Here is a 21,585-nt window from a genome sequence, read left to right as displayed (position 1 = left end):
ATTCAGCAGATCTCAATACTTGCAAATCTTTCTTACAATCGCATGTCTAACAAAAGCATAGTTACCATTTTTTATATCTAAAGGTAAAAAAATGTCTGTACCTTTGCGGACAACAACCATGTTTTCTTGTGGGTCGTTGCATGTCTTGTAGAGGTCACTTCCCGCCTGGGTAGTCAACACCTCACAAATGGCCTCCAGCGCGCGCCTCTGATCCTGGCTGCAGGAGGGCTTCAACCTGCTCTGTGATCTCCTACTACCCTCAACCCCATGCCTGGGGCCCGGCGTCATCCCTCGGGACCAGTCCAGGGAGGGACAGTCACTGCTGTCACTGCTGCTGTCACTGCTGCTGTCACTGCTTCTGTCACTGCCGTCCGAGGACGCATCGCTGCAGGATGCCCGGTGGTCGTCCGTGAGGTCTTCTTTGCCCAGAAGGTTCCCCATCAGGCTCTTGAAGGCCGTCTGGAAAAAATTGTACAGCAGAGGGGTGAACAGCTCCTGGTCCAGACGTTCCTTGTCCTCCAGGTTCTGGAAGTTGGGCTCGAAGCGGCAATGGGGTGTCGAGGGGAGTCGTCCCATCCGGGTGTCCAGGAGAAGCTGATAAATGCAGTTAATCAACTGCTCGGAGAAGTGTTGGATCCTCCCCTGGAACATCCTGGTGCACATGCTGTGGGATGCCAGCAGGCGGCCCAGGTCGTACTCCTCCTGGTCGAACGATTTGACGGAGGAGCCTCCATCGCGTTTGTCGTCGTCGTCAGGGGAGGATCTGGAGGCCAAGTGGGCCATCCGCATGATGATGTCCAGCATGTTTTCAGCGGTGAGGCTGAGGTCTTGGCAGCTGGCAGCACTGCTAGCCTCGCTCCAGGCGCTAGTGCTCCTGGAGGAGGGAGGGGCGGTCTCCTCCTTCTTCTGAGGATCCTCCTCCTCCTGCTCCTCCTTGCTAGCAGAGCTGCACTCCACTGATCGCTCCTGCCGGATGTCAAGAGGGAGGCATTCCTGATTCCTGCTGCTCCTCCCACTGTTGCTGCTGGCTTCCAGGCTCCTCCTCCTCCACAGGGCATCCAGCTCCACGGCAACGTCTCCTAGCAGGCTCTGGCTAACACACTCCACCACCATGGTGAAGGTCTTACTTCCAGGCTGCAGGAAGTCAGCCACCTCCACTTGCCCAATCAGCTGCTGGGCTGCGTGGAAGTTCTTCAGGACGTTGTGGATTACATTGCAGGCCGTGGCCACACTCTGGACCAGGGAGGCCTCGTAGGCCTCTTGGGGCTGGTCCAGGGAAGAGCCTCCTTCTGTGGGCTCCATCTCCTGGAGGAAGCCCCCCACCATCCTCACCAGCTCCAGCTTCTCCTCCGTGGGGACCACGCCCGGGCTCTGGAACAGGGCGTGGCGGGCCAGGATTCCAGAGAGGCTCTCCTTCAGGGAGTAGAGGGTCGGTGATGTCACGCGGCTGGGCGGAGCCATCGCCTTCTGCATCTCTTCTGCCTCCGCCACGCTGCCAGTGAGGAAGGAGGCCATCTCCATCCTCTCCCTTGTGTCGGCAGACGACGTGGGCCACGGGGACATCAGCTCATTGATGGCGTCGGTTTGACTGTTGGCGAGGACCTGAATCTTCTCCTTGGCGTCCTGCCAGGCGTTGTTTATCAGGTCCTGGGAGATGCTGGTCACATGGCAGTCCGACAGCAAGCAGCTGGGGTGGTGGAGTGCAAACTTCTCCAGCACCTCTCCCATGACAGACTCGTAGAGCTCCTCCACACAGGTTGACAGCTTGTCCTCTGCATCGTGCTCTTGTTTATCCATCACCGCCTGCACCTTTAACAGGATCTCTGCCACGGTGAGGGATGCCGTGGCGAGGACGTCCTCCTCCGTGGGCCTATCAGAGTCCAACATCGGAGGCCTGCCACCCAGCAGCCTGCTCTGGGGCCTGGATCCCTGCCCTCCTATCAGCAGAGGGTGGAACCTCTCTGAGATCATTCTCAGAACACCCTGGGGGACGTAGGGGTGGGCAGAGCCCAGAAAAGAGGCCTGGTCCTGGGGAGAATCAGCAGGGTTGAAACATACCATCCCAGTCAGAGAGCCAGTGACAGGCCTGGCTGGGGACAGTAGCCCTGCGGAAGAGGACCTGTCACTGTGGGAGTCACAGCTGCTGTAGGAGATGGCGGCGGACAGCGGGCGCCATCTTGGTATTGCGGATGTGGAGGACCTGGTAAAGGGCCATGGCGGGCAGGACCACCTCGTTGGTCACCTTGAGAACCCACTCCATGACCTCCTTCGAGCGCTCCTGCAGCTCAGCTACGCTCTTGTTCTGGGAGGGAGGAAGGGAGGGAGGGAGAAAAATATGTGATGTGGCAATTCAGATACAAGTGGTGATTGTCAGACTGAGTAAAAGCAATTCACGTCAACATTTTATTTACCTTTCTCAACAGGACCCTGTTGATGATTTTCCAATGACTGTAACGAGAACAAGAACTGACGTTTGACATCACTTCACAGTACAATGACAACTGACGACACATCGTAACATTATTCTGAACAGGACAATAGTCTAAAGGGGAGCGTTTGGACGAGCACTCACGGATGTGACATCATGGCCTCCAACACAGAAAGCTGGTCCCCGGTCTCCTCCAATGACAGAAGACTGGGCGTGGTCTCCCGGGTCACAGGGTCATTCAAGGTCGAAGGTGGAGAAGAACCTGGAGACTGCGCCTCAGGTCGACATGTGGACAGAGGTAGAGACGGAGGTGGAAACGGAGGTGGAGACGGAGGTGGAGAGGAGTACACACTCTCCCTTCCATCTGGTGTGGCTCTGCAGCCCAGGGGCCCGAGTGTTTCAGAGGCCGATGCTCTGATTGGTTCCACTGGGCGAGAGGAACTTTTGATTGCTGGAAGAACACCTAGAGGAAGAGCAGAGTCACAATGTGATTGGTGGATCCCTTCTCTTGACAGAAGGTGATCATTTAAATGTTGATACATGAATGAACAAAGACTCACAGTAGCTGGTCTGGGGGATGGGAAGCATCTTCGCACCACCAGTCACCTTAAGGCAAGAAACAGACTTAGCAAGGCACAGTAACAGAGCCAGTATCAGAGATATAGGAGAGGTGGAGGAAGATGGAGAGGAGGGGAGGAGCCTGGCTGGAGTCTGTAGTACCCAGGGAGGTGGATTGGGGCCTTCTACTCACCACCATGCCTAGTCCTGCCAGCTCGTCAGCCAGGGCTAAACGATAAGCAGCTCCAGCTTCTTCCACAACCCTCCAAGACTCTGGCAGGGGCCCCTTGTTGGCCCCTGTATCCTTCTCAGCTCCTGCAGCCTTCCTGGTAGCCTTGCGCTTGCGGCTGGGCTCTGGGCATCGAGGAAGCTTTGGCACCAAGTTCTGACATGATTATATTGTTATTATTATTGCACTTCCACATTAGCATATAGTATTTGAGATGATGCTGATATTAACTGATAAAATATAGACTCCCTTGGCTCCACTTACTGAAATACTGTCAGACTTATGCTCTTCTGAACCTTTATTATCTACTGTTCTTATTAAATGCAAAACTATTTGTATGTTGCTTTTGATCAATGTGTCAGACATGAACAAAGTGTCAAATGTGTTGAGTCTCTCCAGGTATGTGTTCCCTCATATATCTATGTTTGTTCCTACCTGGAGGGGTTTGTGAACTTCTGAGAACAGCAGCTTCCTGTCTGATGACAGCAGCTTCCTGTCTGATAACAGCAGGGAAGGAAGCTTCAGCCCCAGCTCTGGCCAACAGGGGGGCAACTGGACGGTAGCGAGACAAGCAGGCTAGACACGCACACACACAAACACAGACACACGCGCCACGTAAATATACAGACGTTTGAAAACATACATACACAAGCACACACAAACATAAGGAGGAGTGAGAAGGGTTAGGGTTAGCAGGGAAATACAGCCAGTGTCTTGAACAATCATTTTATTTTTAGAAAAATAAATTTTACTTTTACATATGAAATATGACTATGAAAAAGGTCTACAGTATTAATCACGGTAGGTTGGCTATTTGTGAAACACAACTGTCAAACGCACAAGTAGCCTACTGAAACAATTTAGACAAATCGAAATAACTAAGTACTCTCTCGATGTGTGTCGACAGTTTAAATTGTTTTCTAAAACTGGTTGTTCCCATCCTTGATTGTGATTGGCTATATCGCATTCCATGCCGTTGTAAAATCCAGCATAACCTCACAGGTTGTCCTCATAACATACTTTAACATTCCATATTACTGCGCATCGCATATTTCAAATTGAAAAAGACGGCAAAGAAGTCCGTCTGGCTGTTGCGTGGCAACGATTTAAGTAGGAACTATACTTTGTAGTAGCGGAAGAATGACGGTTTATTATTAAACTATTTTGTTTCTAATTGTTTTTATTGATGAAACCATATCAAATATTTGTAGTAACAGTTTTCGCGGAGTGCCGAAAACTCCTGTTCTAAAATCAGCGTAAACCAAGGACTCGCGGGGCTTATTGCTTAATTATTTACTTTAGGTTTACTAGACTTACCTTCTGTTTAGGCCGCCAAAGTTTTTTATGTTTTGGGATGTCATCCATGTTTCTTTAAAGATGATAATCTAGGAAATACTCAAATAAATATAAATGTCCACAATAAATATACATTTTCACTACACTTTCTAATGAGGAAAAAGTAGTCGCTTCTTGCCTGCATAATGACTGACTTGATTTTGTAACGTTCTTATAACTTTGTAAAGTGCGTCACAATCCCTGTCTGCCCGATGACATCATAATGTCTATACACCACTCCCGACACAGACAATGCGTTTTAGACAGAAAGGTGACATTCCTATTTGATCAATAAACCCAGTTTTCTTGCCATCTATATGTTTCGTGCCGCATTGGCGCCACCTAGAGGCTGTATGAATAAATGAACCTGTGGGAGTATGTCCCGGGCCCAATAGACAGAAATAAACAACCATTCCTACTCATTTTAAGTATTGGTTAAGTTATTATCAACATTAGGCCTACTGTCTATACAGACAGACTTCAGCCCCTACACCACACATAACAGATATGCCAAAGCAGTGCTATTGTAGCACTTGAATAAGTGTTGGCTGAACTGTCTAAAACAGTAGTAGAATTGTTCTAATATATGTTTAGTTGATTTAGTTACATTGGATTTAATTGTCTGTACATCTCCGCCAAAAGGTGGCGCTGGTGCGGACGAGATACAGAAAAAAGAGAGCACGGCACAGGTCGAGTGGTTCGAAAAATGCTTTTCTTCAGTTTGGCAGTTGAAAGTATTACTGTGCTCTGAATGTTGCTGTATGTACCTGTTGGAGGTAATAAAGAGCTCAACTTTTCTACACCCAAGTGTCTTGGAGTGGTGTAACATTTTGGAGGTCCTACTGAGATCTTGATTGCCTCACGGAGAAAGACTGAAAAAGACCGGTGAGATGGTGAAGTGTGCGAGAGAGAGAGGCTCATGCTAAGTGAAAAACTACAGTCAAGCTAGTAGACACGGACCGTTTTTGCGTAAGTTTCAGTTAAATCTAATAAACAGGCATAGCTGCAAACATGTCAGAGCATCGCGAAGATTTTCTGTTGAATTTACAACAGAAATGATGCGGACTTCTAGTGAACGAACTGCTAAGAGTATGTGAACTGTGTGGCATTACCGAAGAAGACAAAGCCATTTCGAGCAGGGGCCGCCGAGCTCTGGATAAGCTCATTGTTGATTTATGCGAGCTTGACGAGTTTTTGCAAAGCAAAGATGAAGGCACGTCTGTGCTTTTAGAGTTGAACGATACATTAGATTCGTTGCTAGAAGCAAGGCCATCGTCTGTGGCGGCGGGAGCAGCGTCCTTGTCGTTACCGACGGGCATGGAAGAGGCAGAGGAGACGCGCATGGAGCGGTCTGCAGCCCAGAGGGAGGACCACGGACCGTCAGTAGATCAGGCACCGTCACCGTGGTTGTCATCGCTGGAGCACCAAGCGGCGCCGAGGACAACGTTGGACAGTGGGACTCAGCGCAAAGGACGAGCCTCCACGAGCAACAGCTGTTGTATGGCATCTTCAGGCGGATTCAGGAAAGATTTCTGCATAAATGGTCATGTGGGTGAGTCTACATCCAAAGACACCCTGAGCTTCAGTAGCCTTGAGCATCAGATTGAAAGTGGCTTAAGAAAGGGCTACCCTGAAACTGAAGTAGTAGAGGCTGTAGTCCGTGCCATAAATCCTGGACTGAAGCTAAGGAGCTATTTAGAAGGAAAAGTAGATCTCAGCTTGACCAACCTAAGACAAATCTTAAGATTCCATTATGCAGAGAAAAACTACAGGCTGCATTCAGGGAAACTTGAGTTTTTCGTGCTCAAGTGGGCCGTTACAGAGCGCTTTAGAGACTACTTGTTTTATGCCCCCTCAGTGACAGTCTATAGTGATAACAATCCTGTAACCTATGTTTTAAGTACAGCCAAACTAAATGCGACAGGTCACAGATGGGTTTCCGAGTTGGCTGACTTTAACATAACGCTCAAATACCGACCTGGAAAAAGCAATGTGGACGCAGACTTCTTGTCCAGAACACCTGCCAGTATGGACTTGTACATGTCTGAATGCACCGAGCAGTGTTCACCTGAAGTGTTAACTGCAATACTAAATGCCGTTGAGACACAAAATGTAAAGGACGTGGACTCTGTCATAACAAGCAATCCTCAAGTAAATGACATCACTTTTGACAACCAACCTAATCTGAAAATCATCAAACAGGGACTGTTGCAAGCTCAGTTGCAGGACTCTGCTATAGCTTTTGTCATCAGCCTGAAGGAAGCAGGAGACAAGCCTGATAAAACACCTGCAAACAAAGATGCTAAGGTAAAACAACTACTACATGAGTGGAACATACTTTGTATTTCTGATGATGGTTTATTGATGCGCAAAACTGTGACATACTCCCAAATTGTGCTTCCAGAGACATACAAAGAACTTGTGTACAAATACCTTCACTGTGAAATGGGTCACTTAGGGGTAGAACGGGTGTTGAACTTAGCTAGAAGTAGGTTTTACTGGCCTAACATGCACAAAGATATTGAGTTTTTCATTACTAAAGTGTGTAAATGTAACATCCAGAAAAAACCTACAGTGCAAAGTAGAGCTCCTCTGTGTCATGTACCAGCTACTGCACCATTTGCAATGGTTTCTATAGACTATCTTCATCTTGAAAAAAGCAGGGGAGGGTATGAGTATATTTTAGTGTTACTTGACAACTTCACAAAATTTGCCCAAGCCTACCCTACTCGCAATAAATCTGGCAAAACTGCAGCAGATAAGATTTTTAATGACTATTCTCTTAATTTTGGGTTTCCTGGCAAATTACACCATGACCAGGGCAGGGAATTTGAGAATAACTTGTTTAAACAGCTGCAAAAATATACAGGAGTTGACAATTCAAAAACGACACCCTACCACCCACAGGGGAACCCAGCAGAAAGATTCAACCGTACCTTACTTTCTATGCTGCGGACCCTGGACGAAGAGAAAAAGGGAAATTGGAGTGACTATGTAAACAAGGTTGTTCACGCTTACAACTGTACAACTAGTGAATCGACAGGTTACTCACCCTTTTACCTACTTTTTGGTAAGCACCCGCGTCTTCCAATACTGAATGAGACAACAGGACGCAAAACGCCTGAGGAATATGCTCAAAAATGGCAAAAACAAATGAAACAAGCATATGACATTGCATCCAAAAATATCAAAAAGACTTTAGCAAGAGGAAAAACGTATTGTGATCAAAAGAGACAAAGTGCAGTGCTCTCACCTGGGGACAGGGTTCTTGTAAGGAACATGTCAGAGAGGGGAGGGCCTGGGAAGTTGAGTTCATTATGGGAGTATCAGGTTCATGTGGTGGTGTCTCAAAAAGGGGAAACTAGCCGTTTATGAGGTTAAGCCTGAGCGTGGCACCGGACGTGGTCGTATTCTTCATCGCAACATGTTAATGCCCTGTAATGCTTTACCACTTCCCCAAGAAACCAGAACTGAGTCAAATAGTACCAAAACAAAACAGATCAAAAGACAGAAATGTGAGTTACACATCTGAGCATGAGGAAAGCTCAGATGGAGAGGAACAAGGTTGGACGCAAAGATGAAGGTGTCAGCACCATCATGGCTCTCCAGAGGAGTCAGTAGCACCTTCTATTGGACCAGACCAAAGTGATCAGCCCGAGTGTTCTGAGGATACTCAGGAGCTGACAATGGACACTCTCGAGCTCCGAGCAGATGCTGAGGAGTTTAGAATGGACACTTTACCAAATCAGGACACTGAAATGGACATTTCACAACCAACAGAGACTTTTCCCTCTCCAGACCAACCCAGTGGAGTTGTAGGTAACCAACTGTCCGACACTGTGTTGAGGAGGTCTCAGAGAGATCGACGCCCGAGAGAGAGACTAACTTACGATGCACTGGGTCAGCCTGTCCAGAGAGTTGTTGGGCTTACTGCCAGTCCGCTGTATGCAAGCGCAGTATCTCCACTATATGGACATGGATATTATAGAATACCTTGGATAGCTCCACGGATGCCTTTCTATTCAACTTTAGTGCCTGTGAGTTATTACTGAACTTGAATTGAAATAGTTTCTTATGCATTCTTGTTTACTTTTCCATATATGGGTAGATGAAATGACACATGATTTTTTCTGTAATTAAGTGTGAATGTTTATTTAGATGCATTTTTCCACTTAAACAACACATGGTAGTGAAGCATATCATGGTTCTTTGTTTTAAACTTATGATTTTGTATGAAATATCTGTTATGTTTTGATTATATTTTAAGGTGAATACATAAAACGTCCTGCGGTGTGACCGTAACATAGGTGAAGCATTAAACTTACATATGAACAAAATAAACCAGAAATATCTGGAGCAGCTAATAACTGCCTTGGCATTATATTGTATATATTTACATTATTAATATTAGGTTTTAATATGCGCAAAACTAGTAAATTAGTATTTACAGCAAAATAACTTTCGTAACACAAATGCTATCCTGTGGCGTGACATGGAAAATCTGATTTTTGAAACGGCAGTTACATGGACAACTATAGGGGTCCTTAGTCAACCCCCCCTATCAGGAAGCCCCCCAGATGTTGGAATGTACAGTGAAGGTTAAAAGGTGAGCGTTTACCTCTGATTAATTTAATAAATTTCACTGTTTCTGTCAGACAATGTATGTGTCTTTTTTTGAGAGTCCTGTAGTGTGACAGCTGTAGTTCAAAATTTGTAAAAAATATATATTTTTAATTAAACATATTAAGGTTAAAACGGTGTAATTATTCAGTTAGCATAATAGCTAAGGTCAGTCTTGTATAGCAATGACTCAAAATGGCCACATCGATGAAAATGTCCTGTGGTGTGACGGCCCTGTCCTGTGGTGTGACTACTCTGTCCTGTGGTGTGACGGCCCTGTCCTGTGGTGTGACTACTCTGTCCTGTGGTGTGATTACCCTGTCCTGTGGTGTGACTACTCTGTCCTGTGGTGTTACTACTCTGTCCTGTGGTGTGACTACTCTGTCCTGTGGTGTGACGGCCCTGTCCTGTGGTGTGACTACTCTGTCCTGTGGTGTGACTACTCTGTCCTGTGGTGTGACTACCCTGTCCTGTGGTGTGACTACTCTGTCCTGTGGTGTGACTACTCTGTCCTGTGGTGTGACTACTCTGTCCTGTGGTGTGACTACCCTGTCCTGTGATGTGACTACCCTGTCCTGTGGTGTGACGGCCCTGTCCTGTGGTGTGACGGCCCTGTCCTGTGGTGTGACTACCCTGTCCTGTGGTGTGACTACTCTGTCCTGTGGTGTGACTACTCTGTCCTGTGGTGTGACTACCCTGTCCTGTGATGTGACTACTCTGTCCTGTGGTGTGACTACTCTGTCCTGTGGTGTGATTACCCTGTCCTGTGGTGTGACTACCCTGTCCTGTGGTGTGACTACTCTGTCCTGTGGTGTGACTACCCTGTCCTGTGGTGTGACTACCCTGTCCTGTGGTGTGACTACCCTGTCCTGTGGTGTGACTACTCTGTCCTGTGGTGTGACGGCCCTGTCCTGTGGTGTGACGGCCCTGTCCTGTGGTGTGACTACCCTGTCCTGTGGTGTGACTACCCTGTCCTGTGGTGTGACGGCCCTGTCCTGTGGTGTGACGGCCCTGTCCTGTGGTGTGACTACCCTGTCCTGTGGTGTGACTACTCTGTCCTGTGGTGTGACTACTCTGTCCTGTGGTGTGACTACCCTGTCCTGTGGTGTGACTACTCTGTCCTGTGGTGTGACTACTCTGTCCTGTGGTGTGACTACTCTGTCCTGTGGTGTGACTACCCTGTCCTGTGATGTGACTACCCTGTCCTGTGGTGTGACGGCCCTGTCCTGTGGTGTGAGGGCCCTGTCCTGTGGTGTGACTACCCTGTCCTGTGGTGTGACTACTCTGTCCTGTGGTGTGACTACTCTGTCCTGTGGTGTGACTACCCTGTCCTGTGATGTGACTACTCTGTCCTGTGGTGTGACTACTCTGTCCTGTGGTGTGATTACCCTGTCCTGTGGTGTGACTACCCTGTCCTGTGGTGTGACTACCCTGTCCTGTGGTGTGACTACTCTGTCCTGTGGTGTGACTACCCTGTCCTGTGGTGTGACTACTCTGTCCTGTGGTGTGACTACCCTGTCCTGTGGTGTGACTACTCTGTCCTGTGGTGTGACGGCCCTGTCCTGTGGTGTGACGGCCCTGTCCTGTGGTGTGACTACCCTGTCCTGTGGTGTGACTACCCTGTCCTGTGGTGTGACGGCCCTGTCCTGTGGTGTGACGGCCCTGTCCTGTGGTGTGACTACCCTGTCCTGTGGTGTGACTACTCTGTCCTGTGGTGTGACTACTCTGTCCTGTGGTGTGACTACCCTGTCCTGTGGTGTGACTACTCTGTCCTGTGGTGTGACTACCCTGTCCTGTGGTGTGACTACCCTGTCCTGTGGTGTGACTACTCTGTCCTGTGGTGTGACGGCCCTGTCCTGTGGTGTGACGGCCCTGTCCTGTGGTGTGACGGCCCTGTCCTGTGGTGTGACTACTCTGTCCTGTGGTGTGACTACCCTGTCCTGTGGTGTGACTACTCTGTCCTGTGGTGTGACTACTCTGTCCTGTGGTGTGACTACTCTGTTCTGTGGTGTGACTACCCTGTCCTGTGGTGTGACTACCCTGTCCTGTGGTGTGACTACTCTGTCCTGTGGTGTGACGGCCCTGTCCTGTGGTGTGACTACTCTGTTCTGTGGTGTGACTACCCTGTCCTGTGGTGTGACTACCCTGTCCTGTGGTGTGACTACTCTGTTCTGTGGTGTGACGGCCCTGTCCTGTGGTGTGACGGCCCTGTCCTGTGGTGTGACGGCCCTGTCCTGTGGTGTGACTACTCTGTCCTGTGGTGTGACGGCCCTGTCCTGTGGTGTGACTACCCTGTCCTGTGGTGTGACTACTCTGTCCTGTGGTGTGACTACTCTGTCCTGTGGTGTGACTACTCTGTCCTGTGGTGTGACGGCCCTGTCCTGTGGTGTGACGGCCCTGTCCTGTGGTGTGACTACTCTGTCCTGTGGTGTGACGGCCCTGTCCTGTGGTGTGACGGCCCTGTCCTGTGGTGTGACTACTCTGTCCTGTGGTGTGACTACTCTGTCCTGTGGTGTGACGGCCCTGTCCTGTGGTGTGACGGCCCTGTCCTGTGGTGTGACATAAATAAGTTTGATGTCTTGTTTGGTCTTTATCTGTTATTCTTTAAATGTTATATATATTAGGTATTTGAGTCAATGTGACATAATCATTTATTGTATGTGGAATGTTAACAATCACATTAAAGGTCTTTTTGTCAATTTTTATAGCATGAGCAAAGAATGAGCAAAGAAAGGACTAGGCAGTACCGGGAAAGGTTAAACCAGGATGAAGCCAGGCGTGAGGAGATCCTTAGGGAGAGAAGAAGAAAGTAAATAAGCTGATAATAGGGAAAGGGAGTTGAGGCTTTCTTTAAAATGTACACTTTGTGTAGAAACTGTGCAACAAATGTCTCTGCTTTAATAACAGATATCAAGAAAAGAAAGCTAAGGGAGAAATTCCACCAAGAAATATAAATTGCCTCCCAAAACAAAAAAAGAAAAGCGTCGTGAAGAATGGAGGCAGACAAAGGCAAAGAACAGGAAGAAAAAGAAGGATCTGGCAGCTATTTTAGACATGACTCCCCCATCACCTGAAGGACTTGTCCATGGTTCTCCTGTGCATGGTTCTCCTTCTCTATCTCCCATTCCAAGTCCTTCAATTCTGTCAACAATCAGCCATAACCTTCCCTCAGCCCATCCACCAAGCAATAGGCGGAAGAAAACAGTGTGTCAAGCCAAATTGAGAGCCAAAGTCAAGAAGCTGGAAAAAGAGAACATGACGCTTAAATCAGAGCTGGATGGCATAAGAAAAGTGAACAGCAAAATGAGGGTCCAAAAGCATCGCTGGGGCAAAAGTAAGGAATCTGCCCGTCAATCCAGCACCAGATGAGCAAAGAAAAAGCTTGCTACAGAAAAAAAAAAAAAAGTTATTCATTTTCTAACCAGAGATGAAAACAGTAGGCTCTTGGCGGGAAAAAAGGATACAGTAGGGCGGAAAAATAAAATGCAGCGGCGTGTTCTGACCAACACATTATTGGAGCTCCACACCAAATTCAGCCAGGAATGCACCTTGGAGCATCAGATGTCATACCGTCAGTTTGTGAGGTACAGGCCCAAGCACATCACAGAGGCCAGACCCACAGACAGGAATACTTGTGCGTGTTATCAGCATGAGAACATGCATCTTCTCATAGTGTTTGGTACGTAAACGCCTGATCGCAACCAAGAGCCTTTCCCATCTTCTGTCTGAGATCACGTGCAATGCTGAAGATCAGCAGTGTATGAAGAGGCTGTGCACAAACTGCTGTTTTGATGAGGTGCAGCTCAACACACATGATACCTCTGAATTGGCAAGGTGGGAGCAGTGGCAGCGAGAAGATGTGACTGTGGGTGACAAGGTGTACAAAAACTGGGTGAAGAAAGGGCTGAGTGGAACACTGGGACAACTTGCAGAGGCCTTCCAACATGCCTTGGAAAATAAGAGAGTTGAAGGGAAATTTGCAGGAGAACGACTTAGCTTTACATATAGATTTCTCTGAAAACTATGCTTGTAAACTCAATACTGAGATACAAGCTTTTCACTTTGGTGGAAGTAGGAGCCAGGTTACCCTCCATACAGTTGTAGCATACACCAAAACGGCCACTCAGATCTTTGCAACCATATCAAAGTCTCTGAAGCACGATGAGCGTGCTGTGTGGGCTCACTTACAGCCGGTCATTGAGGACCTCCAGATCCAGCATGGCTCACCGTTTGAGTCACTCCATGTAATCAGCGATGGTCCTGTGACGCAGTACCGCAATAAGACCAACTGTTTCCTGATGAGCACTGTGCCATTTACCTGGGGGTTCCAGAGTGTAACATGGAATTACAGTGAAAGAAGTCACGGAAAAGGGGCTCCTGATGGGATCAGAGCTTGTGTGAAGCGGATGGCAGACCAGGTTGTGCTAAGGGGACATGATCTACAAACTGCTGAGGCACTGTTTGACTTCTTGTCCAGCAAAGACGAGATGAAAATCCAAATTAAATAGATAGAGGATAAGGACATTGCTGAATTTGACACACTGCTCCCTCCTGTCCTACCAGCTGTGAAGGGTATACTGGGCACACACCAGATTTTCACTACGACACCGGGGGAAATATTTCACAGGGAAGTCAGTTGCTTCTGCAACTATCCCAAAATGTGTGACTGCTTTAACGTCAAACAAGTCACAATGACCACTGACAGTCCAGGTCAAGAGGTGAGCACAGTCCCTCCCTCCCAAGATGAAGATGATGAAGGTGACCAAGACGTGTTGGAGGTGGGAAAGTTCATCATTGTCAAATATGATGAGAAGCGATATGTTGGCCAAATCTCAGATATTCAGGGAGAGGACATACAGGTGAATTGTATGGTTCAGCGTGGACAGAAGAATACTTTCCAGTGGCCTGACAAAGATGATCGCATCTATTACTCTCGTACCAACATAATTGGGGGGATATCTGAGCCTGAGCCCTGTGGTAGAGTGGCAAAATTGGACCAACTCGATTGGATCATGTTCAACACAGCTTTTTCTAACATGATTTCAATGACATTCTACTGAGAAGCAAGATATGTTTTGTCTTCTTCTTTTTGACGACTAATATGTTGATTATTCAGTATGTCTTGTTGTTGACAGATGTTAAGTTAAAAATGCAAATGGATTTGTTTGTTACAAAAGTACTTAATACATTTTACCAATAAAGTTCATACAATGTCTCATCTCTTCCTGTGGTGTGACGGCACGTCCTGTGGTGTGACATCACTTCAAACACAATTAAATTACTTTTCCTAATCTTAACTAACTTTTATTATTATGTACATATGGAAATATTGCATAATTTAACTATCAAAAAGAAAGCAGACATTTTCATTATGGTTTTTCTTTCATTTTATAGAATATTTCCACTAGAGTAAGTGATAAAATATGGCACAAGTGAATAATCAAATAAAAAAACAGCTGTGAAAAATAGTCATATGCAGAATTTTAATGAACATTCTGAAAGAGTACTTCTTAAACTTTAAACATACCTAAGCTGTACTTCAATCAATCAATCAATAATAGTAACATATTTTAATTTTGTCATGGTGACATGTCACACCGCAGGACAAATTGTGGCTGAAGCTATAAGAAAAGCTTCAAAAATAATGAAATTATACAAAAAAATCTATGGAACAAAAAAATAAAATTCAGCATTTGAACATAATTTCATACAACTGTAATCCTTATTAGAACTTTATTAAAAAAATACTGCTTCACCCTTATTTGTCAACTACCCATATATATATATAAAATTGTTACTGTACTTGGTTTAACCATAACTGTGACTTTCCCTGATCAAATATTGGGCATTACAAACAATTCATATGGTAAAATGACAGAAAATGGGTTTGAAATGACACTGGCTAAAGTATGCGTGTCAGCGTAAGGGGACTGTCTAAGTTAAAGCCAGGGCTGGACTGGGACAAGAAATCAGCCCTGGCATTTTTGGCCATGGCAGCCCACCAAGATTATTTATACGATATGCGGAGGCACACAACATACCAGAGGATATATGCGCATATTGTGCTGTTTCAACAATTAAAATAAAGCGCAGTAGCCTACATGGATGAGAGTAACCATGTTGAAAAATGCATACACTCTTTCACTATACTTACAGAGACTTTCATCTTTGGAGAGATGGCTACAATGCCACAATACCCATCTTGAAGTGAAAGTGGTTGTCAAAGAAACATTGCTAGAGATGTCTTTTCAGTGTTTAATGAAAATACTGTTTATACAAACGTGTACATTGTTTATAAAAATAGAAATTAAACAATTAGGTACGATCATAATTTTAATCTTTTATATAATAGCCCAAAATAACCTTTTGTTCTTTCAATGGCCACATGTAAAAACAGGAGTGGAGATTAAAAAAACTATTAGATCCTCGTGATTAGACGCTTACAAAATGTTTACACTCAAAAAAACAAGGCAGATTACAGGACTTTGAAGAAGAGAGGGTTCTGCATTTGTATTTGGGCACAATGGAGGTTTTGCAGCTAGGTCAAATCTCCTCTGAAATGACTAATGCTTATAATATGTACAGTTTGAACCGTCTCACAGTCAGCAAAAAATGCAAGAACAGAGAACAACAACAACAGGAAGTATACACAATATATGTATTATCTTATTTACACTAACTAGAACACACCAAATTATAACACAGTAAGTCAAAGTGGCACCCTAAAGTATGAGAGAGAGAGAGAGAGAGAGAGAGAGAGAGAGAGAGAGAGAGAGAGAGAGAGATCAGTTAAGGTATAGTTTAAATAATCTTTAGGTGAACAGAGAGATAATAGCTCATTTTGTACTTACATATGCTGAGACAAAAGGCTGCATGGACCTTGGTGCTCTGAGGGAGACAGAAAGGAGCAGTCAGATATGATAGATTCATCTGATACTGTCTCTTCTATAATCAAAATAAGAGCTATTTAGTAAACTCACAATGAAACAAAAAGAACACACGTGAACTCCACATCAGGGGAAGGCAATCCTTCACTCCAAAAATTACCTAAGGGGAGAGAAAGAGAGGCCAGGTGGGTCAAGAGAACAGTGAAAATTTGAATGTTTCAAAAAATTTACATTGATAGTATTGGTGTCTTTAAAGTAATACAATAATGGATAGTTGCATTCATTACAGTCACTCTGTAAAAGTAGTAGGCTTTATGACCATCCAGGTGGATGCCAGCAAGAACACAAAACAACAGTATTGTAAACTTACAAATTTGAAGAATGCCTGTGAAGTCCACACCAATGAAATGCACATCCCTGGAACACCCCTGGGGGACAGGGCAGCCTTAAAAAAAAGAGTTTGACAGACACAAAAAGTGAGTGATACAAACCAATTGCATTATAGCAGGACAGGACTGATGACTAAAAAAATAAATAGAGCTAGACAACAGTCTGATATACATACTGGTTGAGAAAATGTTGAATGGCCCTCCAATAGTCCACAAGAACAAATATGTAGCAAGGCAATGAAATTGGATGAGCAGGAACTTGAGCAACTGAAAACAGCAAGGGCACCCTGAGAGAGGAGGAGAGCAGAGAGCAAAGCAATAACAACATTATTTTCTGTCAACATTTTTTATTAAATCCACTAATTTAACACAAATGTATTTATTTATCATAAATCTCACCTTATAAAAGCAGTTTCTTCATTGATTCGCTCTTCTCTGCAACTCTGTCAATCACTGTGTCAGTTTCAAGGGACACAAGGACATCCTTTTCAATGGCCATCAACATGAAGGCTTCCAGTTTGCTGGCAGACAGGCAACTCCTCAGTCGGTTTTTGATGTAGCGAAGGGTGGAAAATGACCGCTCACAGGCTACCTGAGTTATTGACAGGGTTAGCAGAAACTTGTATGCCAACCCAAGTAGCGGATATGCGTGAGTCAGCATGTTAAACCTGAGAAGGATTTTGTAGCAGCACAGGGGGCACTCTTTGCAAGACACACAGGTTTTGCTTATTATTTCCATCTCTTCTTGGCCATCTGATTCCTCTTCAACTGCTTTAGTTGCGTAGTTATCCAATTGTGATTGTACCAGCCTGTCCCATTGCTGTGCCAAGTTTCTGAGTTCAATCTGTAGATCTGTAACAGTTGCCCTGCTGTCATACACAACTAGACACTTGCTGAGTTCTTGAAGTGCAGATACAGGGAGTGCACCGCCACTGGTCTGGATGAGGGGGAAGTTTTTGGGATGTAGGAGGGATAAATCTGCATACAGAGTGCCATGAGTGAGGAATCTGTGGTGCATGGCCTCAACAGCTGTATCCAGGATCTGGTGGTGAACATTGACCTCATAGGCCTTCTCTGAATCACTGAGGCTTTCATCCTGGGCCATCTCTCCTGGCAAGACTTTCTTCTTCTTTAGCCTTTTCTGAGGTAGTGCTGCCTCCACTTCCAAATCTAGATCATCCTGCTCCTCTAGCTTTTCATTTGCCCAATGGACAAAACAGTCAGCTGCATCTTTGACGGCCGGGAAATCTCTTGCTATCTTTGTAAGTGAATCGTGTGTTGTGGTGACCATCCTATGTGCAGAGAGGATGTCCATTCCTCCGGTCTGTAGGTATTTTGACAGTGGTGAGGTGAACTCAAATACCCGGAGGAATAACTGAGCTGTGAGCACAGTTTCGTATCGAAGTAAGCCGTCTCTGTATCCTCTGGCTTTGTTTCTTGCATTTGATGCAAGTGACTTCAGCTTCATTATGGCAGAAAGTGTGGACACCACTTCAACAAAAAGGCCGCCATCAGGTCTGCCAAAGTTTCCAAAAACTTTCCTCAGGGCATGATGTTTAGCCCACCATCTCGTCTCTCCAATTGTTGAGATGCGTTTGTGCCTCTTGTCCTGGCTCTCGGTCTCCCACACACTCACTCTTGTGTATGAGTCCCTGATGAATACGGCAATGTCGTTCAGCAGGTCAAATAGTGATCCACTTTCAATGACGCTATGGGTGGTATCGGACAATACAAGGTTCAAGACATGTGCATAGCACCACACATGCTGATGGGTGGGGTTTTTGGATGCCATTAATGCAGAGAAACCTCTGTATTGACCCTGCATATTAGAGGCTCCATCTGTGGCGTTTCCAATGCACAGGCCTATGTCCAATTGCAGACTCTCAAGGACTTCTGTTAACAGCGTCACGAACGACTGTCCTGTAGTTGTGCTGCATTGTACGACTGCAACCAGCCTTTCATGGACTGCATCCGTCACAAACCTCAAAATCACAGAACACTGCTCTCTCCCTGTAACATCTTGTGTTGTGTCGAGCTGCACAGAATACATTCCGGCTTTTTTGATGTCTGCTGAGATGCTCTCTTGAATTAAATGCTTGATAGCATCGATTACTGCATCCACAGTTGTTTTGGACAGGAGGGTAATGAGAGAGCCTCTGCCTTGTGTGCCTGAAGCATGGATCTGCTTGCTTTTCTCAATTACACTGCTGAGGTGCTCCTTTAAACACACATCATATTTCCCCAACAATATAATAAGTTCTAGGAAATTGCCATGGTCGAGACTGTTGATGTCCAAGGTGTACGCAGCTTCATTGTGCTCCTGCCTGTAGCTTAAGCCTCTCTTCCCTAAGACTCTCACAACCTCCACCACACGTTCCAACACCTGACGTCTCTTCTTCACCTGCTCACGGTGTCCTTTCAGCTGTCTTCCCTCAAGGAGGTGATCAACACTTGCTCTGGAGCAGTTTAATACATATGCCTCAGCACACTGTCTATGTGCCATGCCTCTCTCATGCTCCTCTATTCTTTGGTGCACATGCCTCCAGTCTGTCATGCCTCCAATGAAAGAACTTGGGTCATTGGGCTTGCTAAAAGCAAGGCAAAGAAAACAAAATAAAGCATTACGTTCATCACTATAAGTCAGCCATTTCCATGCCATGTCGTCCGTTCTTGTGAAGAGCCTCTGGATGACAGGGTTTGTGGCATTCTGCTGTGGGTGAAACTTAAAGAATTCCTGCCTTTTTGTGGAATGAGGGCGGCTAAAATAGTCTACAACTGCCTGATCTTCCTGTGACTCCTCCACTCCTACTCCAACAGTCTGACTTGACTAAACATAGAGAAAGAGAGAGAGACAGGAGCATTAATTTCACTAGTGTTATTTCTCTGGTTACCTACTAATGAATAATCATTATTAGCAATTAGAAATAGCAATATTTCACTATTACATGATAATAAATAATAACTGTAAGCTATAACACCTGCAAACTATAACATAATAGCAAGCAAGCTAAAATAACACTGTAAATTGGACACAAAGTCTACTCATAGCGCACACACACACACACACACAAAAGAAATATTAGAACACATGTTTTCTCCAGGGAATACATGTTTGTCTAAATTTTGTTTATTAAGCTGGCTCACAAACAAGTTTTATCTATGTTTTCATGTCCCAAAAAAGCTGTTTACCCATAAAGCCTAATAAATTAATAAAGCAATTAAACACTGACAGCTTCCTCACATTAATGTTGTTCAAATAGCAATAGCAAAGTGATGCTCTTTCAATACACAGTCAACAGAGCTATTTAACTCCCCAAAGAAAAGCTAGCAAATGTTTAGTGGGCTAACTGTTGTGTTAGCTAAAATAGCCACTTTGACCGGGCTCAGTCTAGATTACTCTGTACAACATGTTGTTATAACGCAGGAGCTAACTGTTAGGAAACTACATACTGTGTTAAAGTTTAGGAATCTAGCTTAACAAATATTTCTTTATCAACACAAACTTAAATTTCAACTTCTTACCGCCGCCACTTCGTCTGAGGCTGAGCTCGGCCCCGGGGCCGGGCCGCCGCCAGCGCCACCCATCTCTGCGCTTGGCCTCGGCCAGTTCAGTCACCTCTCCGTCCCCATCATCACCGACATCCTCCTCAGCCTCCGCCGCCGCAATTTCCACCGTCGCAGGTGCTAATGAAGCCGGGCCAGCTGTCGCGGCAAACATGTCCGATATTTTAGCACATGTTGCAGAGTTTGCCTCTAGGGCTTTTCTCTTTTTATCTCGGACTTTCTCCGCGCCTCCTTTCCGTTTTTTCTCCATTTTTCTGTCAGTGTCAATAAGTGACGTGACGTGACTGATTGACAGCCGAGACCCAAGGGCGGGACCTCGGCCCTCTGCTGTGTATGTGATTGGGCCAGGCCCAGCATAGAACTAATCATAATGAGTAATTGCCTGAGACCGCCAGGGACAAAGTATTTTTTTTAAACTTTCAGGTGAAGTTGACAGCCTGCCTGGCCTGCACGCACCTATGTGCCATGGGGGACCTCGGCCCTCGGCCTCGGCTGTGTGACTTGGCCGGGCCGGGCCGGGCCAGGCCGGGCCGGGTCCATTAAAAAAAAAAAATTGTAATAATTATATTTTAATTTTTTTTTTTTTTTTTTTTTTTTTTTATGGACCCGGCCCGGCCCAAAATGCCTGCCGGCCCACCGGGCATTGCCCGGTACGCCCGATGGCCAGTCCAGCCCTGGCACTAACATCACTTGGCCGAGCAGGGCGTGGGTTACTCACAGTCTCATTATCTCGGATCACTCGGTGAGCTCGCGCCTTCATCTCAATGACGCGGTCTCTGTATTCCTCTGCCAGTTCTGTCTCAGCTTCCACGTCCTCCAGCGAAGTGTGTTATTCCACAATGCTGTCAAGCTCAAGCAAACTGTCCTCCTTTGCTGACAACGCGGCTAACATATTCCGCACACGGTCGATATCCCGATCTTCCTTCAGTAACTCAACGTCAATCTGGTTCAGCAGTCTCGTTGTGGAACTCCTTATCGTCCGACGCTTTCTTTTCGACCTCTCAAGTTGTTCCACACCGGCCGGTCTCTCGTCGTTATCATCGTCATTCATCCTGTTCTTCTTTTCGGGTTTTCGGCACCAAAAATGTTGTACATTTATCTTCTTAGACTCTATGAATAACGAAGCGAGACGTTGCTTCTATTTTGACGTTTTACTGAAATAAAAGAGTAGCCTAATATACAGTGTGTGCTATGTGCTTGCTCAGCAATAATCAACAAAAATGGCTTCGCGCCAAAACATAAACCTTTGCATGTATCACGTACATTACACTTAATCAGTGCATCTTGGTTAATGAAGTCCCAATCAATACAAATCCCAAATCCAATGACATTTTAACTGTCTGTCCGTTTTTAACCACGTATGTATTTCACACATGAACTGTCAATCTTAATGTTAACTTATTATTAACCTTTCTTTGTGAATAATCTATTGTAACAAATAAATTCTCAACACTTGTAAAACTTAGAGCAACAAAGCAGCACTACAACTAGGAGCAAGTCACAATAGTGTTTGTAATCCTTCTTGTAATGATAACCTTCTACAGGCTGTCAGGCTGTCTGTTCACAGAGCAAGGC

General features: G+C 45.7%; 4 protein-coding genes across 15 annotated transcripts in view; 2 read left to right on the top strand and 2 right to left on the bottom strand.

The window, feature by feature from the left end:
* LOC124471292 (NACHT, LRR and PYD domains-containing protein 12-like) overlaps positions 1-21,585 on the bottom strand; it is a 1,476,309-nt gene that overhangs the window by 890,778 nt on the left and 563,946 nt on the right. The gene's annotated exons all lie outside the window — the stretch shown is intronic.
* The window catches only part of LOC124471300 (NACHT, LRR and PYD domains-containing protein 12-like), a 479,590-nt gene that overhangs the window by 332,986 nt on the left and 125,019 nt on the right, over positions 1-21,585 (top strand). The gene's annotated exons all lie outside the window — the stretch shown is intronic.
* Positions 1-21,585, top strand: part of LOC124471296 (NACHT, LRR and PYD domains-containing protein 12-like) — a 143,086-nt gene that overhangs the window by 66,611 nt on the left and 54,890 nt on the right. The gene's annotated exons all lie outside the window — the stretch shown is intronic.
* On the bottom strand, positions 15,123-20,044 carry LOC124471314. 9 transcript variants are annotated; one of them, XM_047025784.1, is made up of 6 exons: positions 17,222-20,044; positions 16,623-16,691; positions 16,428-16,502; positions 16,151-16,217; positions 16,022-16,058; positions 15,123-15,892 (listed from the first exon to the last, which is right to left on the bottom strand). In XM_047025784.1, coding segments are annotated over exons 1-5 (2,097 nt in total). In that variant the 5' UTR covers positions 19,106-20,044; the 3' UTR covers positions 15,123-15,892; positions 16,022-16,056. The 9 variants fall into 9 exon arrangements, 2 of the variants coding, with proteins under 2 accessions (XP_046881740.1, XP_046881739.1); XR_006956508.1 differs by having other exon boundaries at positions 16,151-20,044; XR_006956510.1 differs by lacking the exon at positions 15,123-15,892 and having other exon boundaries at positions 15,911-16,058; positions 16,428-20,044.

Source organism: Hypomesus transpacificus, chromosome 9 (assembly GCF_021917145.1).
Source record: "Hypomesus transpacificus isolate Combined female chromosome 9, fHypTra1, whole genome shotgun sequence".
Classification (NCBI taxonomy): domain Eukaryota; kingdom Metazoa; phylum Chordata; class Actinopteri; order Osmeriformes; family Osmeridae; genus Hypomesus; species Hypomesus transpacificus.
The sequence above is the reverse complement of the archived record's forward strand: the minus strand, read 5'-3'. Positions and strand labels throughout refer to the sequence as shown.

Bases quoted from the DNA above. Each gene is read 5' to 3' on its own strand.
- LOC124471314 (XM_047025783.1), bottom strand. From the start codon at position 19,105: ATGGCATGGAAATGGCTGACTTATAGTGATGAACGTAATGCTTTATTT.